Raw genomic sequence first — 20,147 nt, 5'->3', positions numbered from 1 at the left:
GTTCAAGGCACACAACTTCTTCAGAAGAGTGAGGAGTTGTCTTCTACCCAAAAGCCTTCTCTCTTTCAACAAACTTCTTCTTAAGGGAGTCAAAGGTAATCTCCTTAAGGTTGCCACTTGCTCGCAATGACTCAAGATAATGTGAATAGGTGGGATATAGTGCCTTGGCATAAACTATGAGAAGAGTATCTATTTCAACACCAGTGGCTTTTATGTAATGCATAATTGATCTTACTTCTGATTCTAAGGCATGAGGGGGTCATCATTTTTCAACTCAAGACTGAACAACTTAATCATCAATTGAACAATTTCAAGTTCAGTGTGAGTGATATAATTCCTTCAGCTTCTTTAAGGCTTCAAAGGCATTTGAAAATTGAGAAATATGATAACTCTCCTCTTCATTTATTGATGCTACAATCAAGGCATAGGCCTTGTTGTTATTTTCCCAAATGGCAAGCTCCCTATCTGACGTGGGCTTCTCTGGTGCATTGTCTCTTTCTCCTTCACAAATTCCTTTCCAAAGTTCATTGAAAATGAGGGTGTGTTTTATTTTCCGGGACCAGTCATGGTAGTTCTCTTTGCCAGTGAGAACTACTCCCACTATAGAGATGAGTGAATGCATTCCTACTAGATTTCTGGACTGGACCTTAAATAAACAAAATTCTTGCACCAATAATGTTGAAAAATCGGATGGTTCAATATATATGAAAAGAGTACATAACTCAATGCTCCACATGTAAATTTCAACCATATAATATATTATTATGTGAACATATATTGAACTCATATAATGAGCACATAAAAATATTCACCAACTATTATAATCCAATTCCATATAACTCATATAAAGGTTTTGTTTTAAAACTCATATGAATCCACCATACCATACGACCCTTTTTTAGTTCATCAACCATTTATGTCACGACTATTCACCATTTAAAAACAACTCTCAACCATACCATTTGGCCTTTAAAGTTACTCAACATATTTCATATATATAAATAGATTTCTCATGTTTATGACCTTTTAAAATATTCAACACATTTTTAAGAATGGTAACTCTAGACCAAGGCTCGGTCCTCCTAATGAGTTAACGCAAGTGTATTTTACATTCAAGCAATAAAAAACGTCAACTCATATACTAGTCTCGAACTACTAGTTCAACACAAAAGGATTACTAGTTCAACGACTTCCAAAGAATTTTGCAGAGATTGGCCATAAAAAGAACTCATCGCAACATTTACTCAAACAAAGTCATGCTCCCATTGCATATACTCTACGTGCAAGCTAGGATAAAATCCAGGACCAACGTATTTCAATGCCCTCTTCCAAGACTTTTCAACGTTGCTTCAATGCCTTTCTCAGATTGCTTCAATGACTTCACAACATGCATACACATCAACCATGAGCAGCAGAGATAGTGCATCAATGTTGTATTCGCATTGTTTCAATGCTCTAGGCTTTTATACTAGCGTACATAGTTAACTCATGGTATTTAAGCAACAATGTCACACATGAGATATGCCAACGTAGGGACATTTAACCAGTGCCCCGACCATCAACAATCATCAACGCAAAGAACAACGAATAGTGAGGAGATAGAGCAAGCATTTAGATAGGAAACAGAGAATATGTCAGAAAATAGCAGGAAAATTAGCTAAAGGAGTCATAAGTCTAAAATGGTACCTGTGCTTTGCTAGAATGTCAGTCCAAGGGTAACTCCACGAATAACTTGTTTCATTTGCATTAAGAGCTTAGGACCCTGTAATCTCAGACCTGTATGAAACAATTTCCTCGACCCAGCCTCAGACCTGTGTGAACCAATCAATGAAGAAGAGAAGAAGAAGATGCTTGGTCATGTCCAAATGAGCTTGAGTTCACTTGTATTTATAGGCTTCCAGGGGTGTCCAATTTGCTGTTAGGGCCGACCTTTCCAAAATTCAAATTTGCATATGTGGGCTTTTCTTCATAAGTACACTTTCCCTTAACCAAATTGAATGCTTCAATAGTCAAAATTGGTCCTCTCAAAAAGAGAGGAATCTAGTCCCATGGTTGGAATTTGTCATTGAGTTGCCAAATTAACACCATGAAGTCTCCAATGACTAGTTAGACCCTCTAATGACTAATTGACTTGTACAACTAGTTTGAATTGAGTTTTTCTTTTACTAACTCTAACGTGACCACCTTTTTTAGTTCTCCAATGCCATGATGAATTTGCTAATTTTTCTAGCTTTGTTTGTTGTAACTCGGTTGATTTCATTCAGATCTTGCTTTGTTTGACCAAATTATGCCATGTGTTGCCACATCATCACTGTCTGCCACATCATCATGCTTAGTTGTGGATCTCTAACGCCCTTGGAAATTTGGAGAAATCGAGACATGGGTTTCGTTCCTCTCATCTTGTAGACCAATTTTGACAGATTACATCTCAATTTCTGTCAAAATCTGTCCGTCCACATCATCACACCCTTGTGGATGATCTCTAATGCCCTTGGGGATTTGGAAAACCTAAAACATGGGTTTTTTCCTCACGTTGAGTATACCTCTTTTGACGTAATGCATGCATCATTCTGCCCAACGCTGCCCAAGTTTGACCAAGCTGTAACTAGTCACTGTCAACTCTAATTGGAAAAATTCAACATGGCAAGGACTCCTCTTGTCAAATTGAGCAATCTGAGAGCAAGTTGACTTTTCGACCATCGGGACCACTTTACATTGGGAACCATGTACTACGTCAGGAAACATGAAAGTCCTAAAAAATGAGATTGCCATGCATGGAACTATCTAAAGAATACTGCACCAAAGCAAGGGTCACCTACATAATCTATAAACCATAACCACGTGGTAAAGACAAGTACACCTTGATGTGGGCTGGATTGCCCCATACACTGATGACCATCCCTACAAAATCAGGCTCCCATAAAACCATGAATCCTCATGTAAGATCACCCAAGACTCTCCAATCCTATCGAGGATGAGATGCACCTGAAGTGAATTACAAGTGACCAGCCATGGTCTGACCAAGACAACAAGATATGGACTGAAGAACAAGACATAGGCCGAGGATACCTAATACAAAACCTAACATGGTTGTTACAATGCTTTGACTGTTGACCTGGTCTTAAAATGGTGGTGGTAAAATGTTACAAAAGTTTTTATGTACCCTTGCTGACATGTGGGGTAATATTTGGCTCCAAGTGCAGGACACATGTTCTACTTAGGAGTATGTGAGAACCTCAAAATCTTCTACCTGCCACTTGAAAAGCTCAACCAATACGATGTAAAATACAAGGATAGAGTTGGACTGAAGTCCTATCCCTTCCTAACAGGGAAAAAATCAAAATTATTTAGGACAATGAGCTTTAATTTTGATGTAAGAGTCATTGATCATTTTTTTAATTATTATTCCACTCCTAAAGTCAGCTAAAAATCACCCCCTGTGGTTAGCAAGCATCAATCTGAGGTGCAGGGAAAATAGTATATGGTGATGGTGTACTATCTAGTAATTTTGGAACCTTTTGGTTTCAAGCGATAAGATGATGTGTTCTTTCAGAAACTTCAAATATTGACAATTCGGATAGCCTAGCGAAAGTTATAGCTGAAACTGTGAGATTCCTGCTTTGAATTTGCTTCAACAAGAATTCTCCTTTCTAATACCACTTGAACCTAAATCATAATAATCTAGGTTATCTTGATGGTGGATACACGAATCCGCATTTCAGATACAGATACGAATATGGATCCTCCCAGATCCATGTGGGATCTGTCACGTTAATGGATCCTTCAAACTTGGAAATGGATCCCATGCTACTTAAATGAATCCTGTGCTAGCTAACCCTCACATGCTGAATCCCAAACAAATAATGTTAGAGTTTTTGGTTTATTTTTTATTTTTTAAGGATATTTGTCACCTGTTGAAACTCCAAAAACCAAATATTTTATTTAGATTTTTAGTTTGATTACTTGTTAGTAATCTGTAGGTTGTATAGTTGTATAAGCAAGTTATTAATTACCTATAGGCCGTATAGCACATGATAATACTAGCAGGAAAGATCTATCACATCAAAATTTTCATTTTCATCTTTTGTTAATGCTAACAAGAAAGCTTTGAGACAACACATAGACAATAATGTACAGTGTACAAAGGAAAGCTATGCTATTAATAATTTAATAAGATCAATCCCATCCAACTCTAGGTGAAGAGTCCTCTTATAACAATATGATACATAGACTATAATATGATCATGATGTAGAGTTGAAATATTCAAAATTCAAATTATGAGCATGCACCCTTTTTTGGACATGTACTTAGACCTACTCTGCATCATCATATCAATAGAGTGGTCACTAATGAGACAGTAAATTTTGTATTTACGATTTATCCTTTTTGTATAAAGAATGATGCATCAAGATTTCAGTCTTCAAATTTATAAATTATCTAATGTTTTCGGTTCTAATGCTATGATTCATGAAAGCTTTTGATTTTCAATGTTAAATATGTTTTTAAATTTTTTTTAAATATATATAATTGTATTTTTTACGTGGTGTTTCCCCACTGTATCCGGATCCTAGCTTTTCAAAAATCTGGTGGATCCATATCCGAATCTGTTTCCTGGTAACTTAAATAATAAATCATGGTAAACCTGCATGAACACATGTACATCAAATGTGGGCATTGAACAAAACTTACAAAGTATAATAGAGATGAGCTACATACTAACTCCTCATATATTAAGAGATTAACTCCAAATTACCCAATGCATTCATATATAAAAATTGAAAGTCAAATGTTTGTAATAATCACTCTATTGATCTCTTATAGATACTAATTCTCATTAATTCCCCATGTAAGCCCATTACCGGACTGAAATACAACTTAAATATATATTTGACACCTATATGCCCCTGTTTAGGTAGTTACATACGTTACAATATCCTTGTTATTCGAATTACCTTGTTATATGAAGTTTATCATTGTCTTCCCGAGCTATTTTGTTTGCAACAGGTGTCTTGAGTCAGAATTGATGTTTGCTTTGCACGAATATGACAGCTCATGTTTCTTTAATCTATGTGGTTGTGCAGATGAGGAAGTTTTACTCCTGCATACAAAGGTTGATCTTGTTATAACTCTGGGTGGTGATGGAACAGTTCTTTGGGCAAGTATTTCCTTTGAAATCATTGTTGTGAAAATTTCTCTTTGGTGGGCTTTGGACCTTCTGGGTTCCTGGTTGGCCCAGCTTTCCTTCTGCATGAGTTGCCTCTATGCCTCCCCCACTACAAATAGCTTGGAGGTTTACTCTGCCTGCTGTAAAATCTGAATTTTAGTGGTCATTTCTGGACAATATCAAGGCAGGATTTATTATAAGCGTACAACAATTATGTAAATGTTTTACTATTCCTTTGTCTTGCCATATCATGTGGCATTGCCTTTATCTACTACTATAAAACGCTATTTTTATTTTTGTCACACTAAATAAAAACTTTTGCAGGGAAAATGTCCAATTCTTAACTTCAAAATATAAAATGATTTATGAAATGATGAGATAAGATATCAGATAATGAAATAGTTTTGTCATGGCATATGCAGGCAGCGTCACTGTTCAAGGGGCCAATTCCTCCTGTAATTTCATTTTCCATGGGATCACTGGGTTTCATGACACCATTTAGTATCCTTAATGCATTTCTTGTATACAGAGAACATTCTGTCTTGCTTATGTAGATTAATATGACATTAATATGTATCTCAAACTTGTTTTCTTCAGTTGAATTTCTGATATTATGTTTTTTGTTCAGGTATTTTTTTTTTCACTTACTGGTTCACGGAAACCCGGGTCAGTGGGTAGCCGCTACGTCCAGGGTTTTAAACACTGAGTGGACGCCACCCGAAGGGCATCAACACCCCTCGGCCTATTTACTGACCTAACCCCAAGAGCTTTCGGGATTCGACCCTGTGACCTCCCATTGGCGAGGCACTTGATTTGACCGATTGAGCTAACTCTTGGGCCTTTTTTTTTTTTTGTTCAGGTATTGGCATGCAATACGGCTGATTTACTTGTGCATCTTTAAGAAACACATGCATTGTTTAACGTGGCTTGTGTTTTTGAGATATGCATCTGAATTTTTCATAGCACTAAAATCAAGTGACAATAATATTTTTACATATCAACTGATACAGCATTACTATACTTTGAATCTATTGCATGTGAGAATCTGGTACTCTCCCTAATCACTACATTTATCATTATATGCATGTGTGAAGGAATACAGTACACATGACTCAAGTTTTGCAGTGTATGGAAATGAGGAGTATGATTTATGGAAAAAGGAGACAGATCGTGGAGCTATTGGTATTGATCTATGTAGACAGTGTGATAGACTTGCTGGTCATTTCATAGAGCCATCATTAGAAACCAGATTAACCATAAGTCGTAAAACAAAAAATATTTAATAAATGTTGAATATACAGTTAAGCAATAAGATATCTTTGTATCATGTTGAGGTGAGTGATGAATGGACAACCTTTAGGGAATCTAATGAATAATATGTTAGTTAATATTAGTCAGGTAATATACAACTAAAAAACGAAATGCCATTGACCCTCCTGCAAAGAGTTTTGATGACTCTCAAGGGTGGAAAGTTCAAAATAAAGAAAGGTAGAAAAAGAAGGGGTCAAATTAGAATGTGATTCTAGTGAAATGGGTCCTGTTAATGTGGGAAAAATCCTCAACCGCACTAGTTGCAGCGTTGGTGGCAAAACTCAGAGAAGGGGCTGTCACCTATGTTGATTTGGGGTAGCATCGGATGTGCTCTAGCCATGAAAATTGGTAGAGAGGCTAAAGCACATGAGATTTCCAATACCTAGAAATGGTTTGGGCAGAATCTAACCAGTTTGGGAGATATTAAAATAATTAATATTTTTAATGGAGTCCCTAAGTCTAAACTTAGGGAAAATAAAATATTAATGTGAATTAATATAAAATTGAGTTAGAATGGTCCAAAAGTCATGGATCAAGCCAGGTCTAATCTTAGCAGTTGATTAGGGACTTAATCTCGGTCGTTGAATTGTCAACTAGAAAAGTATAAGAAGAGGCTTCAGGGTCACTTGGAGAACACACCGAGTTGATCAAGAATTCGATTTTCTAGGGCAAGGCTTGCTGAGGAAATTGAAAGGGTGATTAGAGTTGCAGTTGAGGGGCAGTGAATGTAGTAGCAGAGAGGTAGAGATGGTACCAGGAGCATCAACGCAAAAGCCGAGAGAGGGTTGACGCAGAGCCAGTTAGAGGCCACGCAGAAGCATCCAGAGGCCAAGCAGAGGCAGCCAGGAGCTGCGTAGTGTGAGAGAGAACTAGCGTGGGTGACACAAAGGCTCTAGAGGCTGACGCAGGGATAGTTGGGTTGACGTTGGGCTGACGTCGGGCCAGAGAGGCTGACGCTGGGAGATTTCGTGGGGTAGATTGGAGCTGAGAGCAGTGGGATTGTACATCTGGGGTTCTTAGTCGGAATATTTGTCTCCGACTGAGAGGTACTACTGCCGAGAGCATTCTCTGTTGGGTGAGCCATTTCTGGCACCCAGATTGTATATTGAAACTACTTAATAATAAAACCCTCAGATTGCTGCACCGGTTTTCCGGCATTGGGTTTTTCCGGGGACATTAGTCCAAAAATAATGGTGTCATTTGTGTGCTTGTTTTTCCTTCAGTTGATGATCTGTATGTGTTGAGCATGTAGTTGTATTTATTTTTAGTATTTGCATGGTAAATAATGTGTTAAGTAATTAAACAAGTAGGAAGAAATAAACCAAATAGTACAGGACGAATTTCTAACGGGTCAGAATTAGAAATTCCAACATGGTATCAAAATGTGGTTGCAGATCACAAGATAACTGAGGGCATCAGCCGAGCAAAGCAGCAGTAGCAGAAACAGTTGTCCCGAGTGATAGAAGTTGTTCCTAGTGGAAAAACAGCAAAGGAAGGGGTGACATGGTGCCTGCGTCATCAGTTCGAGCCGGGATGAGGATCAACGTAGCGGTAGAGAGGAGCAGACCTGACCTACGTAGTGCCCAGTCACATTTCTCAGTCAGAAAGGATTGACGCCTGTGGCTAGGAGGTGCTGATTTTGCTGGTGCCGGGATTGTGCAGAGTCTAGAGGCTCTAACCTTCAGTTTGTTGGGGCATAAGAGGGTGTGGAGAAGTTGCGGAGTGACGCTGGTGGTGTACCGTGGTCATAACAGTACCTAACAGGGCGAGACCAAGGAGGAGGGAGTTGCTACTGAGGATTTCTAGCCAAGAAATCTGGATCAGTGGTGCAGCTGCACTAAGGATCAGAGTGGGGGCATCTCGACATTGGTAGAGGGGTTTCCACGAGGGAAATCGAGGGTCAGAGGGAGTCACATCGAGAACTTCCAGGAGGGAAGTAGAGAGACTCAAAAGAGTCGAAAGAGGAGCAGCAAGATGGCAGTGAACAGGGTAAGAGATCAGGACAGACTGGACGGAGCCTCAAACTTCGTAGTCTGGAAGGCCAAGATCTTGTCCGTTCTAGACAGGAATTGTCTCAAGGACTTCACCTTGAAAATGATAACGATTCTAGTTGACCCGACTGAGAACGATAAGTATGAGGAGGCAATGGTGAGGGCCAAGAGAATCATCCTTGACGGGGTCAAGGACCATGTAGTACCACATATTGCCGAAAATGACATGGAAAATGCGATGTGGGAGGCCCTAACGAAATTGCATCAGCATACTTCTGTGCAAAGGAAGATGCTATTAGAAAATCAACCGCGGTCATATCAGATGTAGAAAGGAGAACATATTGACATCTTCCTTGGTCGATTGAAGGAGATCCGGGATCAGCTAACTTCCATAGGGGCCATGCCAGATCAGGAATTAATGGTGAGGATCGCTTTGAACACTGTCTCAAAGGACTGGGAGGTTTTTGTTCAAAACATACTGCGCAGATCGACCCTTCCAGATTAGGAGGAACTGTGGGCGACTCTTCGTCAGGGAGAGATTAGAATTCTAACCAAGGCAGGAAGCAATGGCAAGGGGGTCAGAATCAAGGAGGAAGAGGAGGATGTTGCCCTAGAATCTGAGGGAAAGGTCAAATGCTTCCACTGTGGGGAACTAGGTCATTATGCAAGCCAATGTCCGAGGAAGAAGAGCAAGGGAGAGGCTTCTGAGACCAAGGTTGTGCTAGCAAGGGCAGAGAAAGAAGTGGAGACAGATTATGATTGTGCCATGAGTGCTCATGCACCTCGTGAGAGGAAGTTGGGAGACATCGAGCTGTAGTTAGGAGGACTACAGGCGATGAGGGGCAGGATCCTGAAGTAATCAACCTCTTGGATTATACCTTGCTACGGGAGCCCCGAAGAGGAGTAGCATAACTGAAGGAGATGTCAGAGTTGGGAGATCAGTTACTTACCTCTTAGTAACTGAGTTGCAGTGTAACAGTTAGCAGTGGCAGTGCTATGGGTAGCACAATGCAGCATGATGAGAGGGATTACAGTGCAGATGCAGCAGTGGCAGTGGCAGGGCCATGGGCAGCAACACGAATGCAAAGGGAGCTGTTGTACAGATGCAATAGTGGCAGCGACAGGCCAATGGGTAGCAGTACATGATTCAGTAGTGCAGAGGATGTTGGGCACCAGGCCTAGCATCAGCACAAGGACCGATGTCGGATGATCAGGGTGATGCTTAGTGAGGAGTATTACTAGAGCACAGTCCTCGCTAAGAGGGAGTGTTGATTTGGGGTAGCATTGGATGTGCTTTAGCCACGAAAATTGGTGGAGAGACTAAAGCACATGAGATCTCCAATACCCAGAAATGGTTTGGGCAGAATCTAACCAGTTTGGGAGATATTAAAATAATTAATATTTTTAATGGAGTCCCTAAGTCTAAACTTAGGGAAAATAAAATATTAATGTGAATTAATATAAAACTGAGTTAGAATGGTCCAAAAGTCATGGATCAAGCCAGATCTAATCTTAGTCGTTGATTAGGGACTTAATCTCGGTCGTTGAATTGTCAATGAGAAAAGTATAAGAGGAGGCTTGAGGGTCACTTGGAGAACACATCGAGTTGATCAAGAATTCGATTTTCTGGGGTAGGGCATGCTGAGGAAATCGAAAGAGTGATCAGAATTGCAGCTGAGGGGCAGTGAATGCAGTAGCAAAGAGGCAGAGATAGTATTGGGAGAATCAACACAGAAGCCGAGAGAGGGTTGATGCAGAGCTAGTTAGAGGCCACACAGAAGCAGCCAGGAGCTACACAGTGCCAGAGAGAGCCATTGTGGGTGACGCAGAGGCTGACGCACGACTAGTTGGGGTGATGCCGGGCTAGAGAGGCTAATGCTAGGAGATTTTGTGGGGCAGATTGGAGCTGAGAGCTGTGGGATTGTACATCTGGGGTTCTTAGCTGGAATATCCATCTCCAATTGAGAGGTACTACTACTGAGAGCATTCTCTATTGGGTGAGCCATTTTTGGCACCCAGGTTGTATTCTGAAACTGCTTAATAATAAAACCCTCAAATAGCTGCACCGGTTTTCTCGCATTGGGTTTTTCCGGGGACATTAGTCCAAAAATAACGGTGTCACTTGTGTGCTTGTTTTTCCTTCAGCTGATGATCTGTATGTGTTGAGCATGTACTTGTATTTATTTTCAATATTTACATGGTAAATAACTTGTTAAGTAATTAAACAACTAGGAAGAAATAAACCAGATAGTACAGGAAGGATTTCTAACGGGTTAGAATTAGAAATTCCAACAACCTAATCCCAACTCTCTCTGTCTAGGCTCTATCCTAGCTAAAGCCAAGGAGGGTAGATCCTAAGGAAGGTTTCTAAAGAAAAACTTGTTAAACTAACAAGTTCTAGGAGATAATTAGTAGATGAGTTAGAGCATCGATCATTCAAGAAATTGAGATGTAACTTGAAACAATGAATGAAGAATTTAGCAAGTACAAGTAAACGTGAGCATTAACAGCAAAATGTAAATAGACCAATATAATTCAATAATGTGAGCATTAACATCAAAATGTAAATAGACCGATATAATTCAATAATATATCCTGCAAGGAAAATGTGAGTAAACCAATGCCGAATAAAATCTTGCAAGGAATGAAATATATGCTCAAATAAATGAAGTACTTGCAATAGTGGAAAATATCTTCAATCTACAACAAGATCAAATGGAATGGAAGCTACAAAACAAACATTAGTGAATCAAACCAAAACTACAACATGATGATACAACTTTGAAAGGAAAGTATTAAAAATTGAAAGCTTGCAAATATATATTTCTTGTACTTGTAAAGAGAAAGTGTGCTCGAACATAACAATGATAAAACTTGGAATTTGATCCAAATTGAGGATAAATAAAGTAGAAGAGTGAATCTAAAATACTTGCAAGTAAATGAGATTTAAATGTTTTCTAAATCTATTGCATATAATAGTGAGTTGTTCAATGAAATGCCAATTTCAAATGCATGCAAGAAGAAACTTTCAAAATAGTGTGGTGCTTGTGTGCTAATGTGTTCTTGGTTGATTTTAGTTAATTCCTATTCTATGTTTGACTTCCCCTCAATTTATCATAACTTGGTAAAGAGTGAGGTGAATTGAAAAACGGCTAGGATGAAGAGGCACTTAGACCATCATTAACGATACTGCCTAGACTTAAATACAACCCATGTGCCTTTGTTCCTACAAGGGCTAGGCCATAAGAGAACTGCGAGGTCACATGTTTTAACCTTTGTTCAAGACTCAAGTTTATCAAATTGAATGAAAGTTTGGAAAGTATCGTAAAATTTCTATCAACCAAGCTTATGCTTGGAGGTTAATTTTAGAAGTGCAATGGAGATGAATGAATAGATTTGTCTTTGCAAGTAGAGATAGCGTCTCAATTTTCAAATGTGAAATGCTTCAAAATGGTTCAAGTAAAAGTGTTCATTCACAATTAAAACAATAAAATATTTGCATAAACAATGGATATGAGACTCAAATGATGCCAAAAGATGGCTGAAAATTAGAGGTTTAAATCACCAACTTAACATTGTTGGCGGGAAAAGTTCCCTAAGGCGAGGGTTGAAATCCTCAACAAAGCAGGATGAGATAATCAACAAAGAACACTCAATCAAGCATGCCAAACATACGAATTATCAAACTTGGATTTGGAGACATACTTGAAGGTCCTATGTTTGAAGATGTTCTCGTAGGGTCCAAACCCTCTGCTTCCTCCAAGATGTGCAGACCTGCAAATCAATCACAGAAGCATATACATAATAGATAATTCAATGTACATACATAAAAATATGTTAGATCATCGTATATAAACATATAGATTATCATTCATAAGATGACAGCATATATCGGGAACAAGACATGACCTTCTTTATTGATTAACAACAGTAAGTACATGATATATACAACCTGATGCAGGCCAAAGGCACTGAGAAAGCCTTCCTCCGGATCCGTCGAGCCCGAGCCACGAGGACATCCTCTCTAATAAGTGCAAGAAGATGCTAGATAAGGATGTTGAGCATCTCTGCAAAGGAAACCAAGGTTTCTTTGATAGTGACCAGGAGGATGATGTGTAGTTGGATATATGCGGGGGTGACAACGAGACACATGCAGAGAGGGGACCACCTCCACCATCATCACCCAGGGAGCACCTTTAGCATCAACTAGAGGAGTTCTAGCTTTGTTGCATGGGGTTCCCAAATTTTTTACCTTGAGGACTAAAGGCACGGTACATGGGCAATGTGTCTCGGTTTTGGTAGAGAGTGGGGCAACTCACAATTTCATTGATGCACTGATGATCCAGAGGCAGGGTATCACTACAAAGGAGTTTGAGGGGTTTTCAGTCCTTGTGCCTGGGAATAGGACCATGCAGTGTACCCGATATGTCCCCACTTTGACAGTGACCATGGGGAACTACTCGATGACGGATCATTTCTTTATGGTGGATGTACCAGACACCAATGTGGTGATGGATGTACAGTGGCTCTACTCTCTTGGACGGATCACTACAGACTAGAGGAAGCTTGAGATGGAGTTTATGGGGCCAGATGGAAAGTTAGTTGTTCTTTGGGCATGCATTCATATCCTCCACAGAGAGTTTCAGCGCACAGGATGGAGGCTGACCTGAGACAAGGGGACATAGAGTGGGCAATGGAGTTGAGGATTTCTGAGGCTAGGAGTCAACCCAAGCCACCACACCCTGACATACAGGCCGTCTTGGACAAGTATCCAGTAGTGTTAGGGGACATACCACCAAGGCAACCACCTGACAGAGGGTTTGAGCACACGATTGAGCTAGAGCCAGGGGTACAAGCAGTTATTACTACTCCATATAGACATCCCAATGCCTATAGGGATGAGATTGAGCAAGCCGTTCAAAAGTTGCTGGCACTTGGGCACATTAGGCCTAGCTCTAGCCCCTTCACTTGATCAATGGTTCTGGTGAAGAATACCCTGAAGAATTGCTACCCCATTCCACACATCGATTACCGAACACTCAACAAGAATACCCTGAAGAACCGCTACCTCATTCCACGCATTGATGAGCAGATGAATGAGCCTAGAGAAGCCAAGTACTTCTCTAAGATAGATTTGTGTTCGGGGTGCCACCAGATCAGAGTGAGGGATCAAGACATTCCCAAGGCATCTTTCAGATGTCATTATGGGCATTTTGAGTTCATGGTTATGCCTTTCATGCTAACCAACGCACCTGCCACTTTCCAATCCTGCATGAACCATGTATTCTGTAGGCAGTTGCAGAGATTTGTGTTGGTGTTCTTCGATGACATCCTGGTCTATAACAGGACCTGGGAGGAGCATCTGCAACACTTGGAGGTAGTATTGCGCATTCTAGAGGGGCAATAGTTCCACGCCAAGCTGTCCAATTGCAAGTTTGGGTTGACAAAGATGCTTTATTTGGGGCATATCATTGGAGAGGATGGCATAAGGGTGCATGAGGAGAATATTAGAGCCATCCGGGATTGGTCAGTACCCCAGAATGTGACTGAGTTGAGGGGATTTGTGAGCATATGCACTTACTACAGGAAGTTCGTGAAGGGCTTCTCACAGTTGGCATCTCCCCTCACTGATTTGACCAAGAAGGGGGCCTTCGCATGGACAAATATGGCACAGACAGCGTTTGAGCACCTCAAGGAGGTGATGAGTAGATGTCCAGCATTATCACTCCTCGGTTTTACTCAGCTATTCACCTTGGAGTGCGATGCATCAGGTGAAGGCGTTGGCGCAATTTTGTCATAGGATGGCCACCCCATCGCTTTTGAGAACCGGAAAATCCTTCCGCATGAGAGGTCGTATTCCATTTATGACAAGGGGATGTTGGCCATTATTCATGCATTGGCCAAATTCCATCAATACTTGGTGGGCAACAGGTTTAGAGTGAAGATTGACCACAACAATCTTCGCCATTTTCTAGGGCAGAAGGGCCTCAATGACAGGCAACAGAAGTGGGTCAACAAATTCCAGGTCTACGATTGTGATATCGAGTATGTGAAGGGCAAGCACAATGTAGTGGCAGATGCATTATCCAAGAGGCCCGCGACACTTTCCCTCATAAGCATCTGCCATGATTGGAAGGCACATTTGTTGGTAAAGTATAGCAAAGATCAACGGTCGTGCGAGATCTTGGAGGGTACACATGTTGATGAGTGTTACAGAGTCATGGCTGACGTCATCTACTACAAGGAACACATATTTTTGGTGTCGGGCTCAAAGTTGAGGGAGAAGATTCTCCATGCAGCCCATGGCTCCCCATTGTCAGGACACCAGGGGTTCCTTAAAACATATAGGGCGGTCATAGAATGCTTCATGTGAAAGGGCCTAAAGGGAGATATGTTGAGGCATGTGTAGGAGTGTGAGGCTTGTTAGAGGACAAGACATAGTTGACCCATTCGGCTAGATTGTTGCAGCCACTTCCTATTCCTGAGGGGAAATGGGAAAGTATCTCTATGGATTTTATCACATGGCTTGCCATGGTGCAAGGCAGAGATTGTATATATGTGGTGGTGGATCGGTTGACCAAGTATGCACACTTATTTGCTATTCTAGCCCAGTACTCTGCTTCGCAAGTAGCGGAGTTGTTTTTCAAAGAGGTCTTCCAAAGACCATAGTTAGTGACAAGGACAACCACGTCATGGGAATATTCTGGAAAGAGCTTTTCTGATTAGTGGGCACTAAACTCACCCCCAGTACCAGTTACCACCCACAGATGGACGGCAAACCGAGAGAGTTAACAAATGGATGGAGGGCTATTTACGGAACTACGTGACATAGCAATAGCTAGCATGGGTTTGGTGGTTGCATTTACGAGAGTATTGCTACAACACCACCCATCACATGTCCATCGCTATGTCACCTTTCTGTGCTTTGTATGGGTATGATGCTTTATCTTTCGCTGACATTGTTTTTGGAGACAGCGAAGCCCCAAAGGCCAAAGATTGGATCCAAGAGAGCCAAGATATCTTCAAGGATCTCAAGGAACACCTGCTGACAACTCATAATGAATAGAAATTATATGCAAACAAGTATAGGATCGAGAGGCATTTTGAGGAGGGGGACTTGGTCTTTCTGTGACTACAATCATACAAATAGTCCATGCTGAAGCAGAAGGGGGCCTAAAAGCTACAACCCCGTTTTTATGGGTTGTACAGTGTGATCTGGAGGGTTGGAGAGGTGGCTTATGAGCTGGAGCTTCTACCTGGAAGCAAAATCCATAATGTCTTCCACATCTGATGCCTCAAAAGGTGTTGGGACAACAGGTGACAGCAGTTACAGAGTTACCCCCGCTGGACGATGAGGGACATCTAGTGCTAGAGCCGGAGGCCATTTTAGAGACTAGAGAAAGGAAGTTGAGGAGAAAAACTATCAATGAATACTTGGTATGCTGGAGGAACTTACTAGATGAGGATGCTACTTTGGAGGGTGAGTACATACTTAAGCATCCAACACTGCAGTTGCTTGTGGACAAGCAACATTTGGGAGGGGAGGACTGTAATATTCCTTCCCAGAATAATTTCCCAAAATATCAATTTCATAATTTTTCATTTTTGACTATTATGGGGGCGAACAAAATTTTGGGGATGAGACTTAGGAGAAGGGGGCCAAAATACTTTTTGCTAGAGGAATGTGGGGGCCACACCCACATCTAATACGCACTCCCTTGGAGGGAAGTCGAAATTGCCAAGGAAAGGGGGTCGAAATAGTGGGTAGAGGGACCCACAAGGGGAGGCAAGTCAAAATTATAAATAAGAGGGGCATAACAGCTATTGGAATCTTTTGTCAACTTATCTATTTTTCTTGTTGCTCAAGCTGTTTAGCTGGGTCACAAGTGCTACTTAACACAAAGTTTTCCAAGGGTAGAACTCACCCTTCTTTCGGTGGACTTCGAGTGCCACCCTAGGGAGGTAAATTTGCCGCGACTTTGGAGGGAGATTTGTGCAGTTTTGGGAGCATTATTCAACCTTTTCTCTCGGCTAATTTGTGCTCTAAGAGGACACAATAAGGTTTCATGTGCCATTCATTTCAGCTATTGTCCAAGGGTATTTGCCAGGGGAAATTTAGAGAAGCTGCTCCAAGGGAAGACTAAACTTGGTGGGGAATTTTGGGGTTGAAGATTACTACCTTTGAGAGGAACAGATTTCTCTTCCTTGGGCCTGCGCAGGAGACAATTTCTGGGCACATGTGGGAGCTAACGAGAAGCTTTGTGGACTGGGGTTGTGTTGGGGAATTAAGGGAGTCATCTGGGGAAGAAAAACCCAACACTTTGGCACCATTTGGAGGGCTTCAACAGAGGTTTCTTAGGATGACCCTATTTTCCAGCAAGTTGAGGAGGTTAGGGTTTTTGGGGGTCAATTTCGATGGTCAAAACTAGACCAAACCCTTTATGTGTTTTGGTGGGTTTGTCGAGAGGAGACCGAGGCTAATTTTGCATAATTTTCTAAGCATCAGAGGTGTGGAAAATCTTCAATTTTTCTAGCCAGCAGTGTAGTTTCACTAGGCCGGTGCAGATCTTTGGAGAGGAGTTGTTCTATAGCAGTTGGGCAGACTTGTTGGACACTTGAGGCTTGTAGCTTGCCTTGAGCAAGCCCAGGGGCACTCCTTCCATCATACATTGTACTCCTATCATTTGATAATAAAATTGGCCCATTTTGGCGTGCCCAGGGGCACTCCTTCCATCATACATTGTACTCCTATCATTTGATAATAAAATTGGCCCATTTTGGCGTGTTTCTAGAGCATTTCTTGTTACTTGATTGCATGTGCCATTTCTTGTGTTAGATGTGCTTAATTTTCTTTGTTTATCACTGTTAATTTCCATTTGGGATATTACATATATCCATGTAATGTAATAGAGATGGCCACCAAGAAAATGAATGGGCATTGGACCATGTTACCACTCAAACTAGCAGGGGACCTAAAGGGAATCCCTAAAGGGCAAATGCTAGGCCAAGGGAAACAAATGGAGACTTAGCCCATTGTCACCTCACCTAAGGCTCCATTCTATTTGCCGACTTTCACCGATAGAAGGAGACCCGATATGTATCGGAGTCAATAATGAATGATAAGTCAATGGATATGAGTGGCCCAATACTAACCCTTTCCCAAAAGAGTTTGAAATATGGAGCTTGCTTGCTCACTATGCAAGGTAGTATAGATTCTAGGGAAAGGAAGAGAGGATTTTGGGGGTTAGGTATATGGGACTAGTCTTCATGAAGGAGTTCCCCAAACCCTAAAATTCTTGTTAGAATTGGTATCCCACATGGTCCTTGAAAAATGGTCCTTTGAAGGAGCAGGACCACACGAGGCCAAGTGGACCTGGTCTAGGATATGAGAAAGGTATGAAGCAACCAATGATATTCTTACCCTAGACAAGGTGGGGGAAAGGATCAAGAGAAGAATTTCACTTAAAGATGTTATCTTGACCCTATGAGGTACGAGCCTTGGGGATGACAGGGCAATTTTTGATCTCGAAGCTAGGGCTTGACTTTTCTCCCAACTCCACCGTCGGAATGGCTTCAAAATTGGAGGAGGGCTAGAGGAAAGGCTAGTGCAGGAGACCCTAGGAGATAGATTCTTTTTTATGGCTAGCTTGCCGGGAAATTGATGCCCTAGTCACCCCAATGTGGCTAGTCCCGCAAGGATGTAAGAAAATGTGGATTTTAGGGACCACCCTTGGTAGATGAGTGCCTTAATCTTTGGGAGAATGGAGTCTATGTTGAGTAAGAGTAGGATTTCTTGGTTTCTAGTCAAGGAGGCCTCAAGATCACTTTGTTTGCCTTCTAGGTCAAGAAGAAGCAACCTTGCAGCTTTTATACTTTGATGTGCAAGAGAAATGGCTTGTCAAGGTCAAATTTTACCCCTAGGAGATTTCGCTCCTATTACATGGCCCATACATTGAAGGAAATGCTATAATAGAGACAAATTCTACAATATTAAGCAGTAAATGCATGCAACAATTATGCCCTAGAACAACAAAAATCCCAATCCAACATATATGACAAAAGTAAACAAGAATAACATCAAAAGCACATACTTACATGTAATAGAGTATATCCAACCATTCACAATTGACATTAAAGAAGCTCCAAGAGAAGATATACCAATATTCATACATCAAAACTCATCCATGAAATCTCCAATTCATTCTTAGAAAAAGTGCAAAAATCTAAAGAGAGATAAGAGATCCAACCAAAGTGATGATGAGAAATGAACTCATCTCACTCATATTTATACACAACTTAGGAGTTCAAATTAGCCTCCTTGGCCTACATAAGCCCCAAAATTAAATAATGTGTGACAAGCCCACCAAACTAGCTCATAAATGAAAAAGTAAGCCTCTCAAGAGGTCAAATAATAATCTATGCATGTTGTAGGGTCCTTTAAGAGACCTAATTAGGTCCATGGGTACCACAATGAAGAATAGAACCCTCAAAAACAGTGGACAAGGGGTTGGCCCCTTGTAATAACCTGTGGTGCTCCAAATGACATGTGGGGGCACACAAGTGTCCTCATGGGTCTCCAAACAAAACGAAGATGCCTGTGGGTCGCCTGCAAGGGCTAGGATGATTGTGTAGGTGATGCCACATCATCGTACAAGTCCTGGACCATCTTCCAAGTGTATCGTGTAGATATGGGGCCAACTGGGCATGATAGATCAGGTGCATCCTCCTCGTCCAATAAGTGAACCATGAGCAATCTTTGAATGGCTGTCCATGGAGTGCAATTTGCTATTGTGGAGGCCCATGGCTCTCAACGCTCACCCTACATGTGCCAATATAGTGCTCTGGAGGATTAGGACCCTGTATAGGGACACCAAACCCAAATGGAAACCATCTGCAATCCTGCATAAGATCCAATGCGTCCTTTAGACTTCCAGTACAACAAGTCCTTAGAGAAATAGAGTAAATGAGCTTACCTAATCATGGACCACAAATGGGGACTTCATAATGGCCTGCCCTTCCATAATGGGCTTCGTAGTGTGCCAATTTCTCATGAACTCCAAATGGGGTTAACCAAGTGCCCTATTAGGTAGTTTCTACCTCTAAGGGGGATAATATAGTCAAGGTACATCCATCAAAAGGTGGTGGCATGTGATAGATAGGTGAATGGAGTAGGGGATAAGAAGGGGTAGCCCTAGGTCACATGCTGGGGTACAAGGGTAGTTAATAAGAGGGAAGCCCACACTTGGGTTTATAATGTGTAGGAGGGAGCAATCGTGGTACATGAGGTGCCTCGACCTTGATTTTTCCGCCCTTTTTTATACACCTTTTGTATTTTTATGATTTTCTTTGATTAACTGCTTGGGGCTCAAGGGGTTAGAGCATGATGTATAAGATATAGCAGTGAATTCCCCCCTTTTAAGGTGGGGCAGTTCATCGCCCATTACGGGTTGGGACAATCATGGGTTCCTATATGATGAAGAAGGTTCATAGAACTTGTAGGAAGCTGGGTGATGGCCATGATGATGGGGTAGAGCTCATGTATTGGCTTTTGCCCACGCGCTAAATGTTTTTGTCATGACCTTCTTCTGAATTTTGTGGTATTTTTCCTGTTAAATGTGGCCATATATGCTTTTAACTTATTTTTCAGCTGCATCAACCTCTATGCTTCATTATAGGCCAT

General features: G+C 41.2%; 1 protein-coding gene across 2 annotated transcripts in view; it reads left to right on the top strand.

Moving 5' to 3' along the window:
• NADK1 (NAD kinase 1) overlaps positions 1-20,147 on the top strand; it is a 465,773-nt gene that overhangs the window by 321,891 nt on the left and 123,735 nt on the right. For both annotated transcript variants that reach the window (XM_089385728.1, XM_089385727.1), the window contains exons 8-9: positions 5,083-5,160; positions 5,592-5,666. In XM_089385728.1, the coding sequence (XP_089241854.1) occupies positions 5,083-5,160; positions 5,592-5,666 (153 nt within the window). The remainder of the gene's footprint in view (positions 1-5,082; positions 5,161-5,591; positions 5,667-20,147) is intronic.

The sequence above is a fragment of the Pinus tabuliformis genome, chromosome Q (assembly GCF_031772625.1).
Source record: "Pinus tabuliformis cultivar Carrire ecotype Pingquan chromosome Q, CPIR1, whole genome shotgun sequence".
NCBI lineage: Eukaryota > Viridiplantae > Streptophyta > Pinopsida > Pinales > Pinaceae > Pinus > Pinus tabuliformis.
This window is presented reverse-complemented; position numbering and strand designations above follow the sequence as displayed.